Genomic DNA, 23,516 nt, shown 5'->3' on the forward strand with positions numbered 1-23,516 from the left:
ACAACTGTATTGAGCAATTGGTACTATCTTACTCAAGTGATTGATGTTGAATTTCTTACGCAAATTTTAAATAAACAATTTGTGATGAAGGAATACGACAATATACTTGTGGAAATGAGTAGGAGGAATCTAGTCGTACTTAGTTAAGTAAGCATTGACAAATTCTTGAATGAATTCAAATTGAATTTTCGAAAATCTTTTATCTGATTGATTATTTATTTGGTAATGAGATATGCTTAGGATTGGTGAATTTATTGGATGTTGTCAGTGTCTAGTGAGAATCGAACACATGTCCTCACTACAGAAATTTGATGATTTTCCTAGCTACACACCAGTAGATCCACAATTTCTTGTCTATTTAAAGCAGTCACAAACTCTTTAAACCCACCTTGCATTCCTAAAGACACCTTAAACAAGAAACTTTCTCAAAAAGTAGAATAAGACAGTCGAACAACAAGAACACGTCTCATTTAAACAAAAAAAAACTTTTTGGCTTCTTCTTTTATGTTAATTAAATTTACTTGGAAATTGTTCTCACTCATAATAATTAATTTAGTTCAAACACACATTTTAATTTTTTTTATTCCTACCCTTCCGTTCGTCCTAGTCAATTTTACCCGTAGCCTCTAAAGAAAATTATTTCACTCATTTCATCTTAATGTTTTCTGCTTAAAGAGTTTTCATTTTCGGAAAATTAAACTTTTAATATTTTTGTGGTTGAATTTTAGACTCAGTAAGCTTTTGAGGTTGTTGTGGGTGTGCTGCAGTTTTAAATATTCAAATATTAATTTTCAAAAAGGCGTTAGGTCAAAATTTTGAATTATTGAACTTGATAAATTTTAAAATTTTAAATGACCGTTAATTTTTTAAAATCCAACAAAAATGCGTTTTTGATACGCAAACAATAACTGCTTAATACATTTCATTATATCTTGCAATTAAAATTATTATTCAAATGTTGACATACTTAACAAAGTACTTCCTTTCAAATTTTAAAATTCTGCATGGATGCTCATAGCACAATTAATTTTATCTCATGAAATTTCTTTCCACATTAAATAATTAATTAATGTATTCACTGAAGCCCTTTTTAACTGTTTTCCATCCATAGCACACATAAAACTGCATAAGAGAATCATTTGAGAGTTTCCATTCACGATGATGCTGACATATACGACATAAAGGACGAATAAATTTCTTACAGCATCAGTGCCGTTGATAGCGACATCAACATCAAGAGCAGAATAATGGCAGGAGTGTAAAAATTGGATATGTCATATAAATTATGCAAGGAGCACCTGATTTGAATGTTACGACTGTTGCGTATCAACAACAAGTTTTTGAATATGTTTAACATCTTAACTGTAACTGTTGTACTCGATGTCAAGCATCTGATGTTTATACAAGGAAAATAAATAATTTTTTTTTCGAGTCTGGAGAATAAGAAATATAGAAGTCATGAAACGACATTCGTACACAGAAAATCCAAAAGTTCTCTTTACGAGTACGAAATGAAATATGCTCATCATTAATCAGATAAACTCGAATGAAATTGACGCGGAAATATTTTTCATACGCTTTACTCTCTCATTCTTCCATTCCATTTGCTCAGGTGTTGATGTAATTTACATTCCGTACATTTTTTTGTGCCTATTCTGTGCCATATTTGATACTTTTTAAGCCTCGCTTGTGTAATAACCTTTTTATTTTTGCTATTTAGCAATCTAAGTTTTAAGGATATTTGTAGTGTTATTCTGACTAGATGGAGCAGCTGTTTTTAAAGTTTTGGTACTTTGAACTGTAAACTTCGACTAGATTAGGTTATTAACAAGCAAACAAAAGTGATAATAATAAAATTTAATGTTTATTCTTCAAAGTTCAAATACAGACTGAAGTTTTGTATGAAAAGGGGTCTTCAACTATGTACAATAAATAATATTCAAATCTCAAATCAACGTTACAACAGTCTAACTAAGAAAGCTAGCAAAACAATCCAGCCTTGAGATTCTAATTTGGATCCATCAGCTCAAAAATAAAACACCAAGCCATAGTTCCCATGAGAAGCCTCGTGTTATGTTCTCTTTAATTAACTTTCATATCAACATCTACGAAGGATTTTCCATTAGAATTTTGTGGTTGCTTCCTAAGAGGCTTATTTATCACTCAAATAGAAACGAGTGTTTTTGATGATTTTTTTTAAGTTATTTAAAGAAATTAAGTAATTGAATGGACCACGTGCCATAACCTCAAACTAAGTAAATAAAAATTAATATCCAGAGCTTTTCTAATTAAAATCCTTTTCAGCTCTGTTGAGCTGAACTTTTAATAGATTTTTTTAAATTACAAACTTTAACATCGCTTTGAGTTGTCGTATCCAACAAAATATCTTTCAAACTCATTCGTCTAAATGAAATCTTACGAAAGGTTGATTCCAAACAATTTCCTTACTGATTCCATTTAGTTCTGATGTTTGCGTAATTTACATTAATATAAATCGTTGCCATAGCACGTCAACGTCATGTATACATAATAAGCCTTTCTATTCATTCCTCTTCGCTTATTCTCACTCTCAACACTGTTGGCTGTAACACAATAAGTATATATATGCATACATTTTCACACACAATATATCGATGCGTATTTCAACAAGAATGGAAATATGTGTGGCTTTATTATTGATATCAACGAAATGTATGTATGCGTATGAATATGTGAAGTTATAAAAAAAACGAAATTAATTAAGGTAAGTAATTGAATGACAGACGGCAGAAATGAACTTTATTCATTCGTGGGAAAAAGTAGAAGAAATTCAATTTACATGAAATGGAATGGAACTCTTTCGAGTGCTGACTTCTTGAGCTTTAATTGCTTTTAAGATTACTTGTGGAACTTTTGAATGCAGCATACAGGTCCTTAAAAGTATGTACTAATTGATATTTTAAAGTAGACGTGAATTTTCAGAGGAATTTTAATTAGTTAAATTAATCATAGTAGGCAATCCCGAACAGAAAATTCGAAAAGTTCTCCGAATTGTGTATCGAAGTCACGGTGCAGTCTGGACAACTTTGCGTCTTATGGTTGATACGACGGTGTGGTCTAGCTTTAGCGAACACATTGTGCTGATCGGGAATAGTTACTTTGTGACTTAACAGGCTTGGTGTGGCTTGGTTTGTGGATTGGCACTTAATTCGCAGAGGTTGAAGCCAAATTGAGATCGCCATAGTTTACTAAGAATCGATTGAAATTTGTATGAAATGTTATACTTCACAAGAGTCAGCAGAAACGGTATTTAGTGAAATAAGTCTCCTTCGACCTCAGTTAATTTGAGTTACGAGTTACTTCTGACATTGACATAGAAATTATGGATTCAAAACTCGCCCGCACGGTCGCTGCTTAGAGAATTAAACATATATGGAGTAGCCATTTAAGTTGCAACTAAAACAGAATCACAGAATCTATGAACAGATTATTAAATGCTAGTCATGTTCTCCTTAAGAATTATTGGCTCAAGAAGCAACCTAAATGTTCAATTTATGACGAAAATTAGGTCATGATGAGGAACATTAAATACTTAATAATTATCAAGACATAAATATGCAAATAACTTCACATCTATGCCAAGATAAAGTTCAAATGATAAATAATGTTCATTAATATACATCCCCAAAAAATATTCACATCAAAATGACGTCTAAATCCGTGAATTAAAGCTCAAAACATATGAGTACATTATCGTTAAGTGAGGAATAATTGAATCATATTTCCTGCGAAACAATTAACTTTGCCTCCATCCGTTCGTAATTACTTCATGATTTGAGACTAAAAGGCATATTCGTTCCTTAAATCCCCACCTAATTTCCCACTTGAAGTGCTATGAAATTAAATAAGCCAAAAATCTCTTTCAACATGTGTATATGTCATACATATATTATAAAAATTACATGCGTAGTGCTATATATTGAGCTTAATCTAGATCATATAAAAAGTACAACTTGAATTTTTCTTTCGTTTCTTGCTTCTCTCACATACCGCCTTGTGCTAATTGATTCTGTGGCGTGCTCAAAGCATGCCAGCAATATTAATGAGCGAATGTGTGCCAATAATAAAAAAAAGGAAAAAAGGAAAGAAAAACTTTTATGTTATTCATTATTTGATGAAAATGAGAGGAAAAAGGAAGAAAATTTCGTTTTTTTTTTCGGTAAGGTTCATTAAGAAATAAAATATATTTATGTACATTTCACAAGTCAATTCATGTACACATATTGTACCGAAAACAATTTTCAACACAAAAAAACGAATAAGAAGACTTGATTACTTTATTGAAAACGAGTAAGTATATGCATGGTATGTCAGATTCGAAAGCATATAATCAGTTTATCCTTCTGTTGCTCATCATAAATTATACGTATATAATGTCATATTATGTTCAACGGAGACACATTCGATGAACATTTCAATTTGATTGGGATTTACTTATTATTATTTAGCTTAATCCAAATAAGATTTCATTTTGAGTGTATTTGTCTGTCTGTCTATGATTTTCAAATTTATTTTGACCGTTAGCTTTCGAATTTTATTTTGATCGTTAAATTTCAAATATTTTTTGGCAGTTAATTTTGAAAATTTTCAATCCGACAATTTTTGATATTTTTCTGACCGTAAATTGCGAATTTCTACAGGTCAGTTACTGTTTAATCCTTTCGTGACCATTGTTCATCCATATTCTAAAAAATAATTTTACAAAATGCAAAATGCGTGTTAAGCACCCATCAAGTATCACCATAAACATCAATGACAGATTCTCATTGCGAATGGATGAATGATGAGAGTTTTGACATGTTTTCGCACAATGATTTACAGGAAATTTGTCGATTGTTGCACAAAAACACATCAGTCAGCTACACGACAAGAACTGTCACAAAGAATTTCTGAAGGCTATTTTCAATGTTTATTGATCTGTTATTGAGCATTACTGAGTGAAATGATATTGACATATATTTGAAGGATACAGCTACCTGCTTGCTGTTTAAAGGTAAACTCTTGAAATGTGATAAAAGAGATTTGGATGCTTCAAATGTATCAATGTAAGCTGTTTACAAAGTAACAATATCATATTCTTATGAAACATAAATCTCTTCAAAATATTAAATTGGATTTGGAATCTGTTTTTGCATTGATACCCGATCGGCACAAGTTTTTCTTGGCAGCCATGTGGTTGCCACATGTCATCCAAGTCGCGGCTTCATGTCATCCAAGTGACAGCCACATGTCATCCAAGTGACAGCCACATGTCATCCAAGTGGCAGCCACATGACATCAAAGTGATTGTCACATGTCATTCAAGTGGCAGCAATATGTCATCCATATGGCGGCCACATGACATCCACGTGACGGCCACATGGGCATTCAAGTGCAACTTTTTGTTTTAATTAACATGAAGGTTATCACTTGGACGACATATGGCAACCATTTGGCTACTATGAATAGCTTGTGCCAATCGGAATACGGACTGAATAAATTCAAATTTTCATCAAACAAAGATTTTTAAAATTTTAATATTTTTTTATCAAAAAAGCTTTCAATTTATTCTTAAATGTATTCATTCCAACACCTCATTCTTCTTTGCATCCAAAATCATATATCATGTATACAAAATTCATTGAGAATTCTATTTCATGTAGTAAAGCAGAACGAGCAAAAAAAGGTTTGACATTTTTATGAGAAAAAGAAGGAATTACATCATCACTGAGGTTCCTCAGACGATCAAAAAAATTCAGTACTCTGTGCTGTTAAGTGATATTCAGCAGAGAAATATGAATACCATACCAAAAAATACCATACAACAAAAAGAGAACCTGCAGAGTAGATTGGAGCTAGAAGCTCTGACACATGCTGTCCCTTCTTTAATTTTATTTTCGATTCCCACGATATTTTGAGTCTGTTACTGTTTTTTAACCCTTGGTGAGTTCATTTTTAAAGTTATTTCAACTCATTTTTTCATTATAATTGTTTATGGACGATGGAATATGTTTTGGTTGCAGAGTTTGAATTGTTCATGAAGATTATGAACATTTTCATATTTTTGGATGTAGGTATGCTTTTAATTGCTTGTTTTTTTGGTGTTTTTATAAAGTTTAAAAATACATTTGATGATTTTTCCGGATGAATTTTTTAATATTATGAATGAATGAAAGCTGTAGGCTAATCTGAATATGGAAAATGATTTAGACATCCTGGGAAGGATCTTTAAAGATTTCCTCGAAGATCCTCTGAGTAGAGATCAAAGCAAAAGCTCAAAAGTTCACAAATCAAAGCAAGCTTTTAATGTTTTCTTAAAAACTTAAATTCAAAACACATAAAAAAACTAAATTTCTAGGTTATTACGTAAGTATATGAAAATATATTAAAATTACCGCTCTGAACTGTCATATTAGTGTCTACCGCAATTTATGCGTTTATTTTGTGAATTATTATAATAGCATAAATTTTACTCATAAATTGTTGGTATTAAATTTAGCAAGTAAGGTGCCAGAAAGGCTTTAATAAGTAGCTTTAGTTAATAACAAATATGTTTTGGCTTCTATTAATTCAAAATACACAAGAAATATTTAATAGGTAGCAATCAAAGAATTTATTCAGAATTCAATTATAATCAGGTGTTGCTATTGATAATTTGAATGAAATTTAAATACCAATTCAATTTATATTGAAAATTGTTTCAAATTTAGCTTTAAATTTTGTGTTTGAATTAAATTTTCTATGAAGCTTTTTGATGATCAGTAAAAATGATCGAAATCAGGAAGCCAAAAGTATTAAATTAAATAAAATCGTCAACTCACCTTGTTTCTTTGATTTTCTAATTTAGCATGTCTTTTATATTGTCCAGGATGACCAGATTTCTTAAATTTAATTCAAGATATTGTTAATTCACGTTTTTGTTTACAAACTGTACTAACTTTTGAACTTGATTTTTCAAATTTTGAACTTCCGTTAAAAATGAATAAATTTTTAAAGATTCATTCATCAATCAAACTTATTTCCACATAATTACAATCGTAATAAACCTACGGAATATTATGGCATAGATTATGTGATCTATGATGAGTTTAATTAATCTTAAGCACCTACACACGATATCTTTTCATCAAGACGAGACAAAAATGATGAAGAAAAGAATACTTAAGATGATTTACTGAAATGCTAATTCTTGAATGAAGAAATATCTATGTCATTGGAGATGAGATGATGATTGGATAGGAGAATGACGTTGTAAATCGTTGTTTATTTACTTCTTTTCCTTTTATGCCAATAAAGATGTTGTTCATTAAATTAAGAGAATGTTAAGTAGGAAAAATAGAGCAATAAGGCGTGAATAATGTGCATTGGGACAGCGTTGAAGGAACTGCTCTTTCATGTATAAAATACAAATATAAATTTATTGATTAATGCTCATGGAAAATTAGCTTTTGAAACTTTACATCTTATCTACAAACTGAATATTCACTGTATACACAAAAGGCATGAAGGAACCGAGCTTCGTTCAGCATTAAGTAAAATATGGTGGCCCATGAGAATCCATTTTTTTGATGGGATATTAAAAATAATGTTGGAAAGGAAAAAAATGATGCTCGCTTTTTAATCTCTAAAGCCAAAGCTCCAACAAGCATTATCTTGCATGCAATATTTTTTATTTTATATTTTCCGGACTTTGTAGATAATGACTTCACAATTTACTTGCCAGATTTGAGAAATATGGATTTTTAATTTAAGCTTTTATGAAGAATTAGCGTCAGATTAATTAACGGTCATTTATAATTTGAAATTTTATGTGAAAATTTCCCACCTTGAAGATTCGAATGCGAATTTTTAGCTAATTACTTGGTAATTTGATGCTCTAATGATTGCAAATGAATGACATTTTGTGAGCAAAACAGAAAATTAACAATTTACAATAGTAACCCTTTTAAAATGCAAGTAGTTCATAAAGTTTGCTTGCTTTAGGAAATGGCGGGAAATTTTTTGTCATTTTCCTTTATTCGAGAATATGCTATAAAATGTCAAACTCTCCCAGAATATACTTCCTTGATGAAAATAAATAAAAATTCTCTACATTTTACGATTGACACTAAAAAAAACTTTTAATAAACGTATTTACACGTGATTTTGAACATAAAAAGGACAAACTTTCCTAGATTTTCACAAATTGATGGATACTTTATCCAAAACTTTCCAACATTGACAATGTCTTGCGAACTTTTAGTCAAGGAACAAAAAAAATCTCGCTTCAACCTTTTTCATTATTTTTATTATTACATAAATCATTCCACACCTCTTTTTTCCACTCATTTCTCTTTCCTTTATACCTTAAAAAATCCTCACAATATTCATTCGCTTAACAGACACAGAAGATTTGAAAAGCAAACAAAATTACCTAAGAAAAGAAAAGGTAAGAGAAAAAAAGAGCAGCGGCAACAACAAAGATCAACAAATGGCGCATTTGAAAGGTCGCTTGACATTAAACTCATCATACTCTTATTCATCCCTTTTTGTAAGTCTCGTTGCCGTTTTGGGGAAGCGCAGAGTTGGGGAATAAGCTTATTATAATTGTTGAAAGGAATCAATTGGGACTTTTGAAAGGATTAAATCGAAACGTGGATGGGGGGAAAGTGAAATTTGTGAATGAACACAATTTTTATTTAAAGCTTTTAACAGGCTTTTAAGCAAACAACTTGGAAAATATGGAAATTGGAGGAATGTATGGGAGGCAAAATGCTATGATGTCAGGAGAATAATTTGTGAATGAGTTTTGAGTAATGAGTGAGCTTTGAAAAATTATAGTTTGTAAATTCAAATTTTAAAAAAAACGTTAAAAATTCAAAATTTAAATATACGTTAAACATTTAAATTTCTAAAATATCAAAAATTTAAATTTAAAATATACGTTTAAAATTCAAATTTAAAAAATACGTTAAAAATTCAAATTTCTCCAAAAGATTGATAATATTCTCAACAATAACCGGATTATCTAAGTCATCAAACAACTCTCAAACATTATATCCATAACAAAACTTTCCATCAACAACTTTATAAACAGGAATTCCCAAAAGTTACCTCAAAATGCAATTCAACTCTGTGTTTATGAAGGAAATAAAATAAACTTTCCTTTCTTTTCATAATATTAAAAAGGAGAAAAACGAGTAAAAAAATCATTTCCTAGTTAGAAAGTTCCTCTTCTGTGTCAAGAGATATCATGAGATGTTAAAGTTTTTTTTTTTATGCTTCTATGTCATTTACAAAATGTCTTTCTATCTCGCTTTCGAGACTTTATACATACATTTTAATAATGTAATTTATTTGAGAAATGAAATGGAGATGGAATACAAGGAGGGAGGAGGTGGATAGAGTCGCATGTAAGTGAATAACAGGCTGTATGTGCAGTTTATGATATCACATATGGCACAAATAAAATTGCACACAAGCTCATACTCCTTAAATGTACTTTTTTATACTCACATATAAATTTTTTAAATCTTTAATTTTTTGTTCAGTCTCATGTTGAGTTGTCGTTCAGCAGTTCCACATTGTGTTAGCCATATTTCCTATAACTGTTGTTATGAACAAAAATTTGAGGGGAAGCACAAAAAAAGGATAGAAAAATATTCTGAAAATAAATCAAAAGAAAGTTATCGGCTGGAATGCTGACACAGTTACATGACACATGGATACAATATGAGACTAAATCGTATACACACTCACATATCGCACATCCATGTACGATCATCGATTTATTTTATTTTCCCACATTAATTTTCTATCTCATTTTTTATAGTCGAAAAAAAGGATTTAAACAAAGAAAAAATAAGAAAGAAAATTGAATGGAGATTGAATTAAGGCATTCGACAATGATTTTGATAATTTTTCTTTCCTCTTTCTCCACTTTTTGTCACATCCTTCTGCTTTTTTTGGTGTGCAGTCAGCGTATATGCCATTGCAAATGAATGGCTTTTTCTTCTTAATTGGTTGAATTTAAAGGGCCGAAAATTGAGAGTTTTCGTTTAAAGCAATTCCGTTCTGGATGCTTTGTTTGTTCCATTTCTAGATATTGACAACAATGCTTTGTTACTTTAATTGCTAGAAATATGAGAGTAAAAGGACTTGCTTTGTTTTGTAAAACTGTTGTCTTAGTTGCTGTTGCTTTGTTATTACTTGTAGAATATCACATTTATAAGATATCAAATTTAATCTAATTACATGAAAACATCAAATCTTCAAACATGTTGACATTGAGCATGTTTTTGACAAAAGCCCTGGAAGCTTGAAATTCTTGAATTGTTTTGAATTTTTCGACATTTTTCTAGGTAAAGAATTTTAGAATTATTTTGCGAATTTCTTGAGTTTTCTCCATGTGTCTTCTATTCCTTAGTCGTTTATGAACAGTTTCAGATGTTTATTTACTAGTTCCTACACGTAATTAATGAAAATTTTAAATATTTCACAATTTATTTTAATTTTTCACAAAACCATACAACAGTTTTAATTGTAAAATATTCAAATCTTAAAGAACCGTTAAAAACGTTTGTCTTTTCAAATGAAAAATCAAAGACGAATTAAGATGTTACTTTCTCTTAGAAACATTATATCCACCTCAAGCATTTTCTCAAGATTTACATAAGCTCATTTCCTCATCACGTCAAACACACACAAGGTTTTAAATTCAAAACTTGAGTACTTCTTACAGTCTGTAGCACATCCTCACATATAAGCACACTCAGTCAGTCTCGAGTAAATCGATGAAGAAGCATCGTTTCACAATATTCGCAAAATAATTAAGGTAAAATTCATTTCAATTAAATCTCAATCCGGCAAACATTTTCAGCAAACGAATCCAATTAAGTAGGGAGGAACAAAAAAATCAATGGATTTAAAAATCGATTAATGAAAATGAAATTTTTCCTTCTTCCTTTTTACAAATTGATCCTCATTTTCCTTTTTTGTTCGTCTTCAAACGGATTTTTTATATTTTCTATATAAATACATACATACGATGAAATGAGGACCGAAAAAAAGAAAAAAAATATCCTCGACGGACACATTAATTAAAAAGCGATGAAAGAGCAGAGAAGGAAGAACGTAAAAAGGAATGAGGAAAAAATTTCGAGTAATAAATGTCCAAATAATTAAGGGTATAACGCCACGAAGTTTAATTACGAAAGCTTTATTTGTAGGTGGTTGTAGCTGGCATGCTCTCCTTTCAAATTTTAGTCTCTTTCAGTGAAATTTTAATTACAATTTTTTTACATCTCAGCTCTCTTTCCTAACATTCTTTCCGTTCCCTTTTATCTTTGATTTCGCAGACTTTTTAAGCGAATCTGCCATTTTTTTTGTGTGGTTGCTCTGTGAAGTCAATGCTTTCTCATTTTTCATTTTATTGCTTCATCAAAATGAGCAGGCTTTGACCTTTTCATCTGTTGGTGACACTAATTGCTGGCAACTTTTAAATTTATTGTGATTAAGTTTGACTTTTGAATGAATTATCTATGAATTTGGTATTGGTAATGTAGCTTTCATGGATATGTGCTGATAATTGACTTAAATAATCGAATGATCAGTAGGTCACTGTATAATGTATTGAAATGAAGCTTCACTGGATCTGTTAATGTACATTATTGTTCTGCTGTTCTAAAACATTTTATGCCATTTCGTATTATTTCCAATTCTCCTATGATAGTTAGGACGTCCATCTTGTCTATTAAATTCTAAAATCCAAGCTGAAAGATATCAGTTTGCTTCGATTTAGTCTCATTACCCTATTAATACTGTCAATTGTGTTTATTCTTCAAAATTTATACATTTTTGCTGCAATTCCTTTCACAAATGAACCTTTTTACTCTTGTTGAAATGACGATATGAATTGAAACTTTATCATGCACTAGAACTAACCAAAACTGTACTGAACTGTCCAGCAATAGAATAATGAAGTTAATCTAACGAGGACAATTGAAAAGTGCTTAAATTTGTCCGTGAAAGGGGCACACAACTATGAAATTGGGATTGAACTAATTGTAGTTGCAAATACAATTCGAATATTAAATGATTGTTGATGAATTCTCAAGAATTTTGTCACTGTTAAACTGATGACTATCTAATAGTATGTGACTGGTCTCTATTCATTAAAACTCAATACAATGTCTTCAATTTGTGTGACTATCAAATGAGGATATGACAAAGTTTTGTACAAATCAATTTATTTACAATTTCTAAGAATTTTAAATAGCAATAAGTACAACGTTTCATCTGACATGAGAAGGATATATATTCATTTTCATACCTAGAAACAAGATAAACCAAATTTTAATAAAACGATGTGAGGCATTTCATAAGACTCAATTAACAATGAAGAAATTTAGCTTGAAACAATATTATATTACTGTATTTGAAGAATTTCATTAGACATATATTAACAATCAAGTTGCTACATCTCCAAACATATCCATCATAACCAGATACACCTAAACCAATAAAACAAATGAAAATTTAAAGCTAAAATCCACTAAAAATTTAATACTGTATCATAGTTTCCAACGAAGTCAGCTAGGGAAGAAACAACACACAGCATGAAAACCGCCAAAGCTATACAGTGGAAATGCACGAACGAAGGAAAAACAATTTTTTTGCCGTATAATTTGGGCAATTTGTTCATTCAATCACCAGAATGCTTTTTTTGGTCAAATTCATCGCTTACTGAAAGCAATTATTGCAGGACATTACTTTTCTTTCACGATTTTTTTTTCTATTCTTTTGTACCGTTGTGGGATCGACCATGAAAAAATAAATTCTTTTTCTATGTTATTTTTCTCTCCCCATTTTGTGCTGTTTTTCATCAGAAAACTCGACGATGTGATGAATATGTGGACGGCTATCATTCTTCATGTTGAAGGTTGAAATTAATTGAGAGGATGGCGAGCGAGAATTCTCTTGATAGAACATACACTCCACATGTAGGTGTATAATATCAAACCAACATACATGCATGCATAAATGACTGTACCGACTAGTTTTTGTGTTTATTTCAACAATGTTGTTGAAATCATACAATTTGATAGTTTCGCTCCAAATATTTTTGAAATGAAAATATTTTTGCTCGGATAAGCTCTTATGGGATCTACTGCTTTTGGTTTCTCATGTATTTTTGGTTGGTCCGGTAAAATTTTAACTTTTGGTAGGTCAAGTGGCAATTCTCTTATAAATCTTCTGCTTGATATTTGAAATCCTAATGCATAAAGTGGTCAGAGGTTATGTCTGTTCGATGCTGCAAAGGAATTTTTAATCTAGCATTATCTCAGTACAAGCGGATTACAATGGTCAAAGCCAGATGTCATCTACAGCTCAGAATTCATGATCTAATGAATGTATTCGTCAAAAATGACTCCAAATGTAAATAAATCACTTTTGAATCCAAAAAATACCTGCAAGAATCTCAAAATCAATCCTTTCTTCTACACAAAATCAGCAATAATACATACCATTCGATGAATGTAATCAGCGACGATTGAGATTCAAGAAGTTTTCTTTTTTTGGAATTCTTGACTTGATATCTTTGTAAGCCAGAAATTGAATATTTTAAATTTGACATTCCACACGTCTTGATTGATTCAAAGCACAAGCATTTCTCAATTGGGAATAGCTTACTATTTTTTTTTCTTTCCTTAAACCCTTTCCACTGTTATTCATCCATCCTCCTTGACGCAATCCATCTTTTTCGATTAAGAAAGTGCTTTTATCGATATAGAGCGGCAAGTAAGTATGAAGCTACATATGCATGAAAGAAGAAAAGTAGAAGAAGAAACTATATATTTGTGTATTTGATAAAGCTTTGCTGGATTTGAATGTAAATGGATTTTGATCCTCCTTTTCATGCTTTATGCCAAGTCTACCAACATTTTTATTTTTTTTTTCCTTTCCTCAATCTTCTCTTTCTCCTTTTTTTCAATAATAATATTATTTATATTCTGTGTGTTGAATGAAATTCTTTACATCTTCTTCTTTTTTATCACATATATTCTGCATATGCCTTTGTATAGCTTGAGTATTCAATCAAATAAACGAGATATTTCTGATCCCATTATGTTTAACGATAAATTTTAATTAAATTCACATAAATTTCAGATTATATCAGCGATACGATGAGGCGCATTAATCATGTGAATTGTAAGAAGTGTGTAAATAGTTTTGAAAACTTTATTTTCTTCCGTTCCCATCTTCTTTTTTTGCTATTTATCATGTAGTCAGTGAAGATGATTCATATGTGATGTTGGGGATGTAAATGTGGCTTTGTAAACTGTCGAAAGAAATGATTTTTCTTTGTTGTATCAAAAGTTTTTCTTCTGCTATAAATTTGAAAGTTTTGATGTTCATTTATTGTTGAATTTTAATTATAGATGAGTTATGCTGGTTTATTGTGAATGATTTATTGATGTTTCTGGCGATTCCTTTGAATTCTAAGATGTATTGTTTTGAATAAAGTAATTTAGTCCTGGAACTTTAAATACTTTGTTTTAGAAAATTAATGTGCTTGAATGATTCTTGTCACTGAAGTGATTCCATGAGAAAAATGCCAATTTGAAATATAATTCAAATATTGAAAATACGTTAGAGCTTTATCATTGATCTAAAAATATCCAGAAAAATCAATGGTTGCTGAATTAAATTTTTCCTATGCCATAAAGTTCAATAATCTCTCATAAATTTTACAACCTAAATCATTCTTTAAATGAATAAAATTTTATGATGACGCAGAAAGGAATCATACAGGTATATTAGATCATATACATGTATGCTTTCAATTTCGGTTCAATGTACACATAGATGAATATTATGTAGTTTGTAGGTGTTTTCATGCGTCATTGTTTCGTATGTCTATTTTCTATTGGCATTGATGAGGATATTTCGGACTAAGCCTTTGTAACTGACCATGGCATTTAAGAGATAATTCGTTTACAATTTACCAAACTTTCAAAGGATATAATCAATTGAGGAAGTTTATTTTTACAATTTTATCAATTCTATTTGTTCTCTACTTGAGGATCATTAAATGACGGACATTGAATTTCATTTGTCAAATTCTTGGTAGGACCACGAGAGTCCATTGCTGCGTTTTGAAAATGTTTGAAGTCGATTCTATTCTTCGAGAACTTCGGGATATTAGCTTGAGTGACACAAGGCTTCATTCAGAAGCCCACGGAATTCTAATTCTATTGGACTCATAAGAAGGTTCTTTGGTCTATTTTGCGTTGCTAATAGAATATTATATTGGGTTTGCTTAAAGCAAATCAGAACTCCAATCGGAATGTGAAGCTCTGGTAAGGAATCCTTAATCCTTTCTTAATCATCCAATTGTTTGCGTTCTTCTCTTGATATATTCCACATCTTTGTAAGTTTCTATATCCAAGATCCTTAGAGTGTATTCAGGATACTCTCCACAATTATTTTGAACGTATCCTTTTCGTTCAGAGACATCTCTTGAAATTAAATCTAAACTCTGCATTAAAACTGGTGGATTTATTTTTTTAATCCGAGTACACTGTTAAAAATTTTTGATACAAATTTTGAATTTCAAATTTTAAAAAACCGTTAAGAACATTTAGTGTGTCAAATTGGACTTTTTGAAGAAAATTGACATGAATTCTGATGTATTTTGACGATATTAATGAATTTTGTCTACATTTTTTAGTATAGCTCCTGGAAAAATTGACAAAAACTGGATTGATTTACAATTTTTTAAAATTATTTTTATTATATCATTTAAATGTGTGTTTTTAAAATTCACGAATCATCATCATATATAGATCGATCGAAAGATTGTTGATTTTTTTTCATATTATTTCAACTTAAATATAATTTATCTTGTTTTCATCATTGATATAAAATAAAGCAGTTTAATTTTTTTAAGATAAAAAAGAAGGTGAAACATTTTTTCATCGGCTAAATTTAATGCTTAATATTAATATAGATTATGAATGCTTCAATGAGACATGAAATTCACAGAAATATGTCAGACTGATGCTCAACTAAGCATCAATCTAAGATATTTCAATGAGAATCTCAAACTACTTATGATTAATTTTTAACCATCAAGAATTACATTAATTAATTTTCTAAAAAAAGAAGATTTTTTTCTGCATGTAGCTTGTCCAAAATTTCACCTTTTTCTCCTCAGCAAGTTACATCAAAACATTATGTATGTGTATATCTTATGTATTTTTATACCTTCACAGATATTCTTATTTCTTGTGTCAAAATTTTAATCATTTTTGTGTGTATAATTTATGATATAAGTAGTCGTTTACTTTAAATTCTTATTTATCTATTGGCTTGATTAGAAAAAGGAGGAAAGGAAAAAAATGAATCTAGTGACATTTAATTTAATTCTGGTTTGTTGTTTAATAATTTTTTTCACCCTGTTTTTCTCATCTTATTTAATTTTTTTTTATTTTGAGATTTCTATGAAAATCTCCCATTAAATGGATCGATCATAATTATGCAAATTTTCAACATTAGGAAATTTTGCAAAATTATGAAGAATTTGGAATTGACTTTTGCAATTTTTTGATGGATTTTTGTAGTTACTTGACATTCTTTATTGGATAATTTTAAGATCAATGTGTAGAATTTCCATACACAACCCCAAATTATCCATAATCAATTAGATCTAAGAATCATCGGATATGTCCCTCAAGTAACCAAATCCATCCACAAAGATTGTCAAATTTGCCCAAATTAACTCCAAATTTCAAATTTTTTAAGTAATTTCTTTTTCAGTATGTATATCAATAATTGCAGATTGTGGAAGTAGGATATGATCAATTCGATTCAGTGCTTATCACAATTTATGAACGAAAAAACATGTATAAAAAAATTAAAAGATTTTTATCTCTTCTACCAGCTCGAAACTAGTCGAGATTTTGATAAAAACATTTAAAATAATAAAAATATAAGTCAAAATTTTGTCCTAAACTTAAAACTTACAATAATCTAGAAGTAAAATGATAGAAAAAAATCTATTTTGATTGTTATGATTCTTAACTTAAAAAAAGTTGCTAGTTAATCATTAAAAAAAATGTTATAAATTTGTTATTTTTATCCTTCGGCAGCGCTTACAAGTCTGTGTCGTACCATGCAGCAACTTGTGTATTGTCATTTGCTGGTGGTGATGGCATCATTGAATCATTTCCCATATGATGTTGGAATGTCAATTCACTGGCGTCCATTTCGCCAATAACACATTCCATATCCATCATATTTGGTGATGTTGGTGGTCCTGTATTCATACCACCCATCAAATTTTGTTGCTGCTGACCTCCACCAATTTCTAGACCTTGCATTGAATCGATGGGTAATGTATCATATCCTGTTTTGGGAGGGAAAGTAAAATTGTATTAAAATTTGGATAAAGTAAATTTTGGAACTTGAAAAAGTTTCCATGGCAAGCGAAAATTGGATTTTTGTCAGATATCAATGGAATTAAAAAACAACGGATTTTTAAAATTTGAATTTTTATAGCAAATCGTAGATTTTTTCCTTCAATTTTAAAATTTCAACGGATAATTTGAATTTTAAAGTCTTTTTATAGCAAAAATGTTGGTTCTTAGCTGTTTTTGCTATAAAATTTAGTCAATTAGAAATCTGACAAAAATCCTCATCAAATCAAAAATTAGTAATAGCATGCAATCAATAACTAAATAAAATCAACCAAAAACGGAGTAAATAACTCAAATAAAGCCTCAAAACAAAAATCTTCAATCATCATCAATTCTGATATTCACCTAATTTCCAGTTCAAATGATTAAGATGTATAGCATAATGTATTAGATCTATTATCAGTGTTATGTATACTAAGTTTGAAATATACAAATACTTCTTTATTAAAAGAACTGTAAACATATTTCTTTTTTTGGCTGAATTCAGTTTTTTAATATTTTTAAATTGGTTTTTCTTTTGAAAAAATTGAATTTTTTCGAATAAAGTCTAGCAAAAAGAGTGGTTAGTGCTTTCTCTATTTCTTCTTGTTAGACTTTAGAGACGATATATGTTATGCGGGCTTAGCTGCATTTCCATTTAATAAATGTAGAAAGATAAAAAAGGAAGAAGAAAGAGAGAGAGAATATAAAGTTACAAGTCATTACGTTATACCTTTTTAATATTTCTTTGTGAATTTGTAGTTTTTTGCATAAAATGTGCATTATGTGTGTGTGAATTTGTTAGCATATATAACTAGCTTAATCCAACATTTATTAACACAATATTTACCTTGTGGATATGAGCGGCCAGTGGTGCCGTTTTGTGCCTGTCCATAAAGCCCTTCATAAGCTTGATCGGGTGCCAAAATATCCTATTTTTTATGTAACACAAAATTAATTTTAATAAATTGCAATTTTTTTATTGTTTAATGTTCATGCATATGAGCTCAATGAACTGAACTATGCAAACTAGCAATTGTTTGCATAACAAAGATATAAATCTTGAAATTCATTTGTTATTTAGATGAATAAAAATCACTTGTTCGAGTTAGAGTTGGAATCTACTAGGTATTCAACTATGAATGAATCTAGTTAGGTCATCAAAATGAACAGCATTTGAGAAAAGGTCAAAAACTTTAAAAATTCTGCAACTTCAAGATGAATTTGCATCAACTCTGATTCATTCCAAGAACAAGTCTGTGACTCATATGCATGAATACTTTCAACGTGAATGTGAAACAAATTATCAACGTAAGAGAAACAATTTCCGATGAAAAGAATTAGAATGGTGACATAGTGAATGTGCCAATTAATTTAAAAAACAAAAAACATGTATTTCACACAAAACAAAAAAAAAGTTTTAAGGAGGAAATTCAATTTCCTGCTTAGCATGAAAGATGTGCAATTGTTTGGTGATAATTTTGTTTACACAATCAGCATAATGTGATATTATTAACTCACTTGTAGGTCTGGCCCGATTGTCAAATCTCCATTATTCCAGATTTGATCATCTCGAAATACTGGTAAAGTAGTAAGCTCGCTTGAGAATCGTTTCTTATAATCCAATGATTTATCTTCGCTCATTTTGAACAAGACAGCTGCTGCATAAGTTGCAACACCTTCGTTTGCTGTGAATTTATTGAATATTATTAATCATGTTTAGGTTTATTTAAATGTTTAATCTTACCAGAATTTAATAATTCTGTAAGCGGTGCAGTTGCTCCTTCTTGTTCAATCAGTTCTGCAACCTCTTTATCTACTGCCAATTCGCACAATACTCCTGCAGCGACTCGCTATAAAAATAAATATTTAAGTATATATGATTCATTTATAAAGTCCAAAAAGTCTACCTGAATGTTTTCAATGTCGTTGTAGAACAGCAATTGTACGAATACGGGAATGACATTTTGTTGTCGAATCAATTGACGATTATATTCATCCTTTGAGAGAATGTGTAAAGCTCCAACCGTTCCTTCAACAATTTCTTCCATTCTTACGCCGTCAGCGTAAGCGCCTGGTTGTTGAGATCCACTTGTGGCCACAGATGATCGTTGCTGTAAATTATAATTGTTAACTTTTAGTCACGTTACTGTTATGATAATTAAGGATAATGAGACTTACGCGTTGAGTATCTTGGAATGCTCGAATGAGCAATCTAACAAGATGATGAATTGCACCGTGCTCACGTAACGGTGATGAATTGGATGGACAAATTGCCAAGTTACGAATCAATCCAATTACGGCCTTAACTAATGGCCAGCGAGATGGTGGATGTAATAATTTTACAATCACTGGTAAGCCATAATTTTGACGAACTAAATTTTGTGCTGCATCAGATTCAGGATGACGTGATGTCAAGTGACGCAAAGCGCAAACAGCTGGTTCTGTGATTTCTTCACGATCGCCAGCATTAATGATTGTTCGTACAAGTGCTTCAACTCCGCCAACTTGACATACTGTAACCTTGTTTCTCTGATTATTGCAAGTTAAATTCGACAAGATGCCAGCAGCACATGTAACAACATTGACATCAGAGCTTGCAAGAACATGAACGAGTCCTTGAAGTAAATTCTCTAAACCATCAACCTTTGTAGCTGCATCAGATAAATTTCTTAATGTCCATAAACAATTTTGAACCAAACGCTGCGATGGATTTCCCAAATGCATAGCCAATGCCTGCATTCCACCAGCTTCAACAATTGCTGGCTTGTTGCTAGAGCATACTGATAATACTTTAAGCACACGTGATGTTGTCCATAATAACTTCTCGTAGTCATATGAACGCATAATTCGAACCAATTCAATTGGTCCAGTGGAAGCTAAAATAATTAATTTACTTTCTTGATTGCCATATGCCAAAATTTGTAAGCAATCAGTTACGATAGCAAGGAATTTGACATTATTTCGTTGCAATAATGCGACCATTTTCTGTAAACCGCCAGCTAAACGTACAGCCATTTTTGATCCATCTTGATGCAAAAGGAGATTGTGTAGAGTCGTTATGGCATAGAATAAAACACTCTCGACTGGTGATGATAATAATTTAACTAAAGCTGGAATGCCACCACTCTTGAAAATAGCAAGTAAACCTTGTCTGTGGTGTGATAAATTGTGAAGGGTTCCAACTGCTCCTTTGGTCGTTTCTAAGTCATTGCTTGTGGACAATGCACGAACTAAAGCAGCGACCATTTGTGGACTGTTCATAATGGCATGTCTTGAAGCTTCCTTCTTAGATAATTGATGAACCATCATAGCTGCTTGTGATACAACGACTTGATCTTCGTCATTGAGTAATTTAATCAATTCAGGAATTGCACGAGTTGCCAAATCAGCATCGTCTTGATAATTGATTAGATTTACGACTGCATGCTTCAACATTTGTGATGGCTCTGCTAAACGTTGAACGGCAGTTGGCTGCTGTGGATCAAATTGTGTTGATGGAATTTCAATTCCTTCTTCCAATGTTTCTGGAAACATAGCAGCACGAACACGCTGACTGCGTGTCTGATTTAACTGTTGATTCATATCATCAACTTGATCTTGTGTATAATTCTGATTAAATCCTTGATCAAGATCAAACATTAATGTATCATCTCCACCGGTAATTTCATCTTCTTCCTTTCCACTCAACGATGGAACTTGTGTGATTGCTCCCGAATGGATACCAGAATCGCCACCAGACAAATAAGAGTTTTGTTGCCACATTAATGTCTGTTGATCCTTACCCATCGCCATTTCCGAATTTTGATAAGGATTATGAGACACTGGAAATAAGAGAGGATGTTTAAGGACAAAATAAATACTTTGAAATATATTTTTTTCATTGTCATAAAATTTAAGAATAGAAAAGATGAAAGCAGCATCGACAAAAAAGTAGAATCAATAGAAGATAATATATAGAATCAAGAAATGAAGGAAGAAAATTATATACTCAAGTCGTCATAAAAGAAATTTGAGGAAGAGAAATGTTTGAAAGTCACTGCAGGATTGGGAACTAAACGTCTTTTTAAGGACATGATTGCAAAGGTTTCTATGAAGTACAAAATAAAGTTTTGAAAATTTTAACGGTTTTTTGAAGTTCAAAATTTGAATAAATGCAATTTTGAAAATTTAACGGTTTTTTTGAACCGATTGAACTTAGTCAAGTAACTGAAGCATTAAGAAACAGCCGAATCACATGATTGCAGTACCAAAGCATTATTGGTCTTAAATTTACGGTAATTCACAAAGAATTTCAGCATTTTAAGTATAGCTGCTTAAACTGCAACTTTTGACCTGAAACAGCATCAGCAATTCAGTCATATAATCCCCAATAATACTCAGATTTCTCGAAAAATCGGCTAAAAAAGTTCTCCTTTGATATATCCACACACAAAAGTAGTAGGTAGATGCAATTCCCTTTTTGATGGATTTTTATGAGAGAACATCAGTGTATAATGTACATACATACATCTACAGAATATATATATTGAGAATGAAAATATAGTTGAGTGTATAGTGCCTTCTTCAAAAACCATTAAGTCTCAACACAGCGAACGTAAAAAAAAGAATCATCAACTTGAAATATGGGAAAAAAATGAAGAAGGAAAAGATCAAAGAGAAATATGAAAAAAAGAAAAAATAACATAACGAGAATGGAGAAAGAGGAAAAAATGTTATTGAAAATACAAACGCAGGGATTTTTTTTCCTATAAACATGTACAGAAATATTCCTTGTAAACACTTGCTATAGAGAGAAACGAGAGAACGCTAAAAAACCCCTGCTGATGCATGTTCCTAAATCCACTTTGCAATACATATTTTTATGTATGTATGGATATATATGAGGGAGGATTTTTCCTCTTTTTGTGCAGGGTATATTGTGGAAGTTATTGCAATTATATATGAGATTTTTAATGAATCCTTTTCAATTGCGAACACAACGGAATATAGCGAAACTCTTTGATGTCATTTTACTGCTTTTTAAATGTCAATCTTTTGTAATTTACTTACTTGTGCGATTTTGTGACATTTGATAGCTCATGTTGTATGGAAATTAACGGGCGACAAGGTTCAAATTACTCCTTTCACACCTAATATGATGTTTGCAGATGACGATATACACGCGAAGATTGGAAAATAAAAATAAAATACATATAAGAATTATTAAAAAATACAGAGAATGAAATATGAGAACTGATAATCTATCCGGATGTGTAAATTCTTTTATAAAGCTTCACTTTTTTTTAAATACTAAACAAGAACACTACGAGACTTGATTTCTTCAATGAAAATATTATCGGAAACAGTAAAAATAGTTTTATTTTCGTTAATTGATATTCTTTCTTCTCTCTTTTATAGTTTATTTGTGTTCTGTTGATTTCACATAAATTTAACTAACACACAGCATAACTCAACAACGTTCCATTTTACGATTTCTATGGAATTTTTTTCTTTCTTTCTTTTCTTTTCTTCTCGTTATTCTTCTCACTATTCAATCAGAAGAGAAAAAAGTTTTAATGGTGATTCATAAATACAACGTATGTTTTCAAACAAATTCACTGGATCTTGTCATTTAAACTTTTTTAATTATTTTAAAACTTATTTTATTAATTTTTTTGAAATATTTTCCAATATTTAGCGTTGTTATGCATTATACACAAATGAGTTTATGCGAGATGTTTTTAAATTTTTATGCTCTAGACATTTTGAAAATTGAGGGCGACACTCCCGATTTTTTATCACATTTTTTACTATTTAATTCATTATTTTTCTCATAACTTTCAATTACACTCGATTATTAATCACTTTAACTTACCGTTTATAATATTTTGACACTATTTAATACTTTTAAAACGCCAAATTCGTAATTTATTTTTTTGAGTAATGGCGATCTCCTGAAATACAAGAATTTTTATGATTTTTTCACAATTTTGTTGACTGAACTGATTTGAACGTTAAAAATTTCTCACTGAACGAAAAATCTTTTTTTACTGAACGAATTTTTAGCATGATTTTTTG

General features: G+C 30.6%; 1 protein-coding gene across 2 annotated transcripts; it reads right to left on the reverse strand.

Moving 5' to 3' along the window:
• Positions 1-15,766: 15,766 nt before the first annotated feature.
• arm (armadillo) lies at positions 15,767-23,435 on the reverse strand. Of its 2 annotated transcripts, none has more exons than XM_070651011.1 (8): positions 23,314-23,435; positions 22,509-22,588; positions 19,638-21,280; positions 19,367-19,570; positions 19,204-19,309; positions 18,978-19,144; positions 18,307-18,388; positions 15,767-17,407 (listed from the first exon to the last, which is right to left on the reverse strand). In XM_070651011.1, exons 2-8 carry the CDS (start codon positions 22,537-22,539, stop codon positions 17,154-17,156), a joined length of 2,487 nt encoding a protein of 828 aa, XP_070507112.1. In that variant the 5' UTR covers positions 22,540-22,588; positions 23,314-23,435; the 3' UTR covers positions 15,767-17,153. The 2 variants fall into 2 exon arrangements, with proteins under 2 accessions (XP_070507112.1, XP_070507114.1); XM_070651013.1 differs by lacking the exon at positions 15,767-17,407 and adding an exon at positions 17,989-18,102.
• Positions 23,436-23,516: the final 81 nt, after the last annotated feature.

The sequence above is a fragment of the Chironomus tepperi genome, unplaced genomic scaffold (genome assembly GCF_022539635.2).
Source record: "Chironomus tepperi strain 1889 unplaced genomic scaffold, CSIRO-AGI_Ctep_v1 contig_453, whole genome shotgun sequence".
Lineage (NCBI taxonomy): Eukaryota > Metazoa > Arthropoda > Insecta > Diptera > Chironomidae > Chironomus > Chironomus tepperi.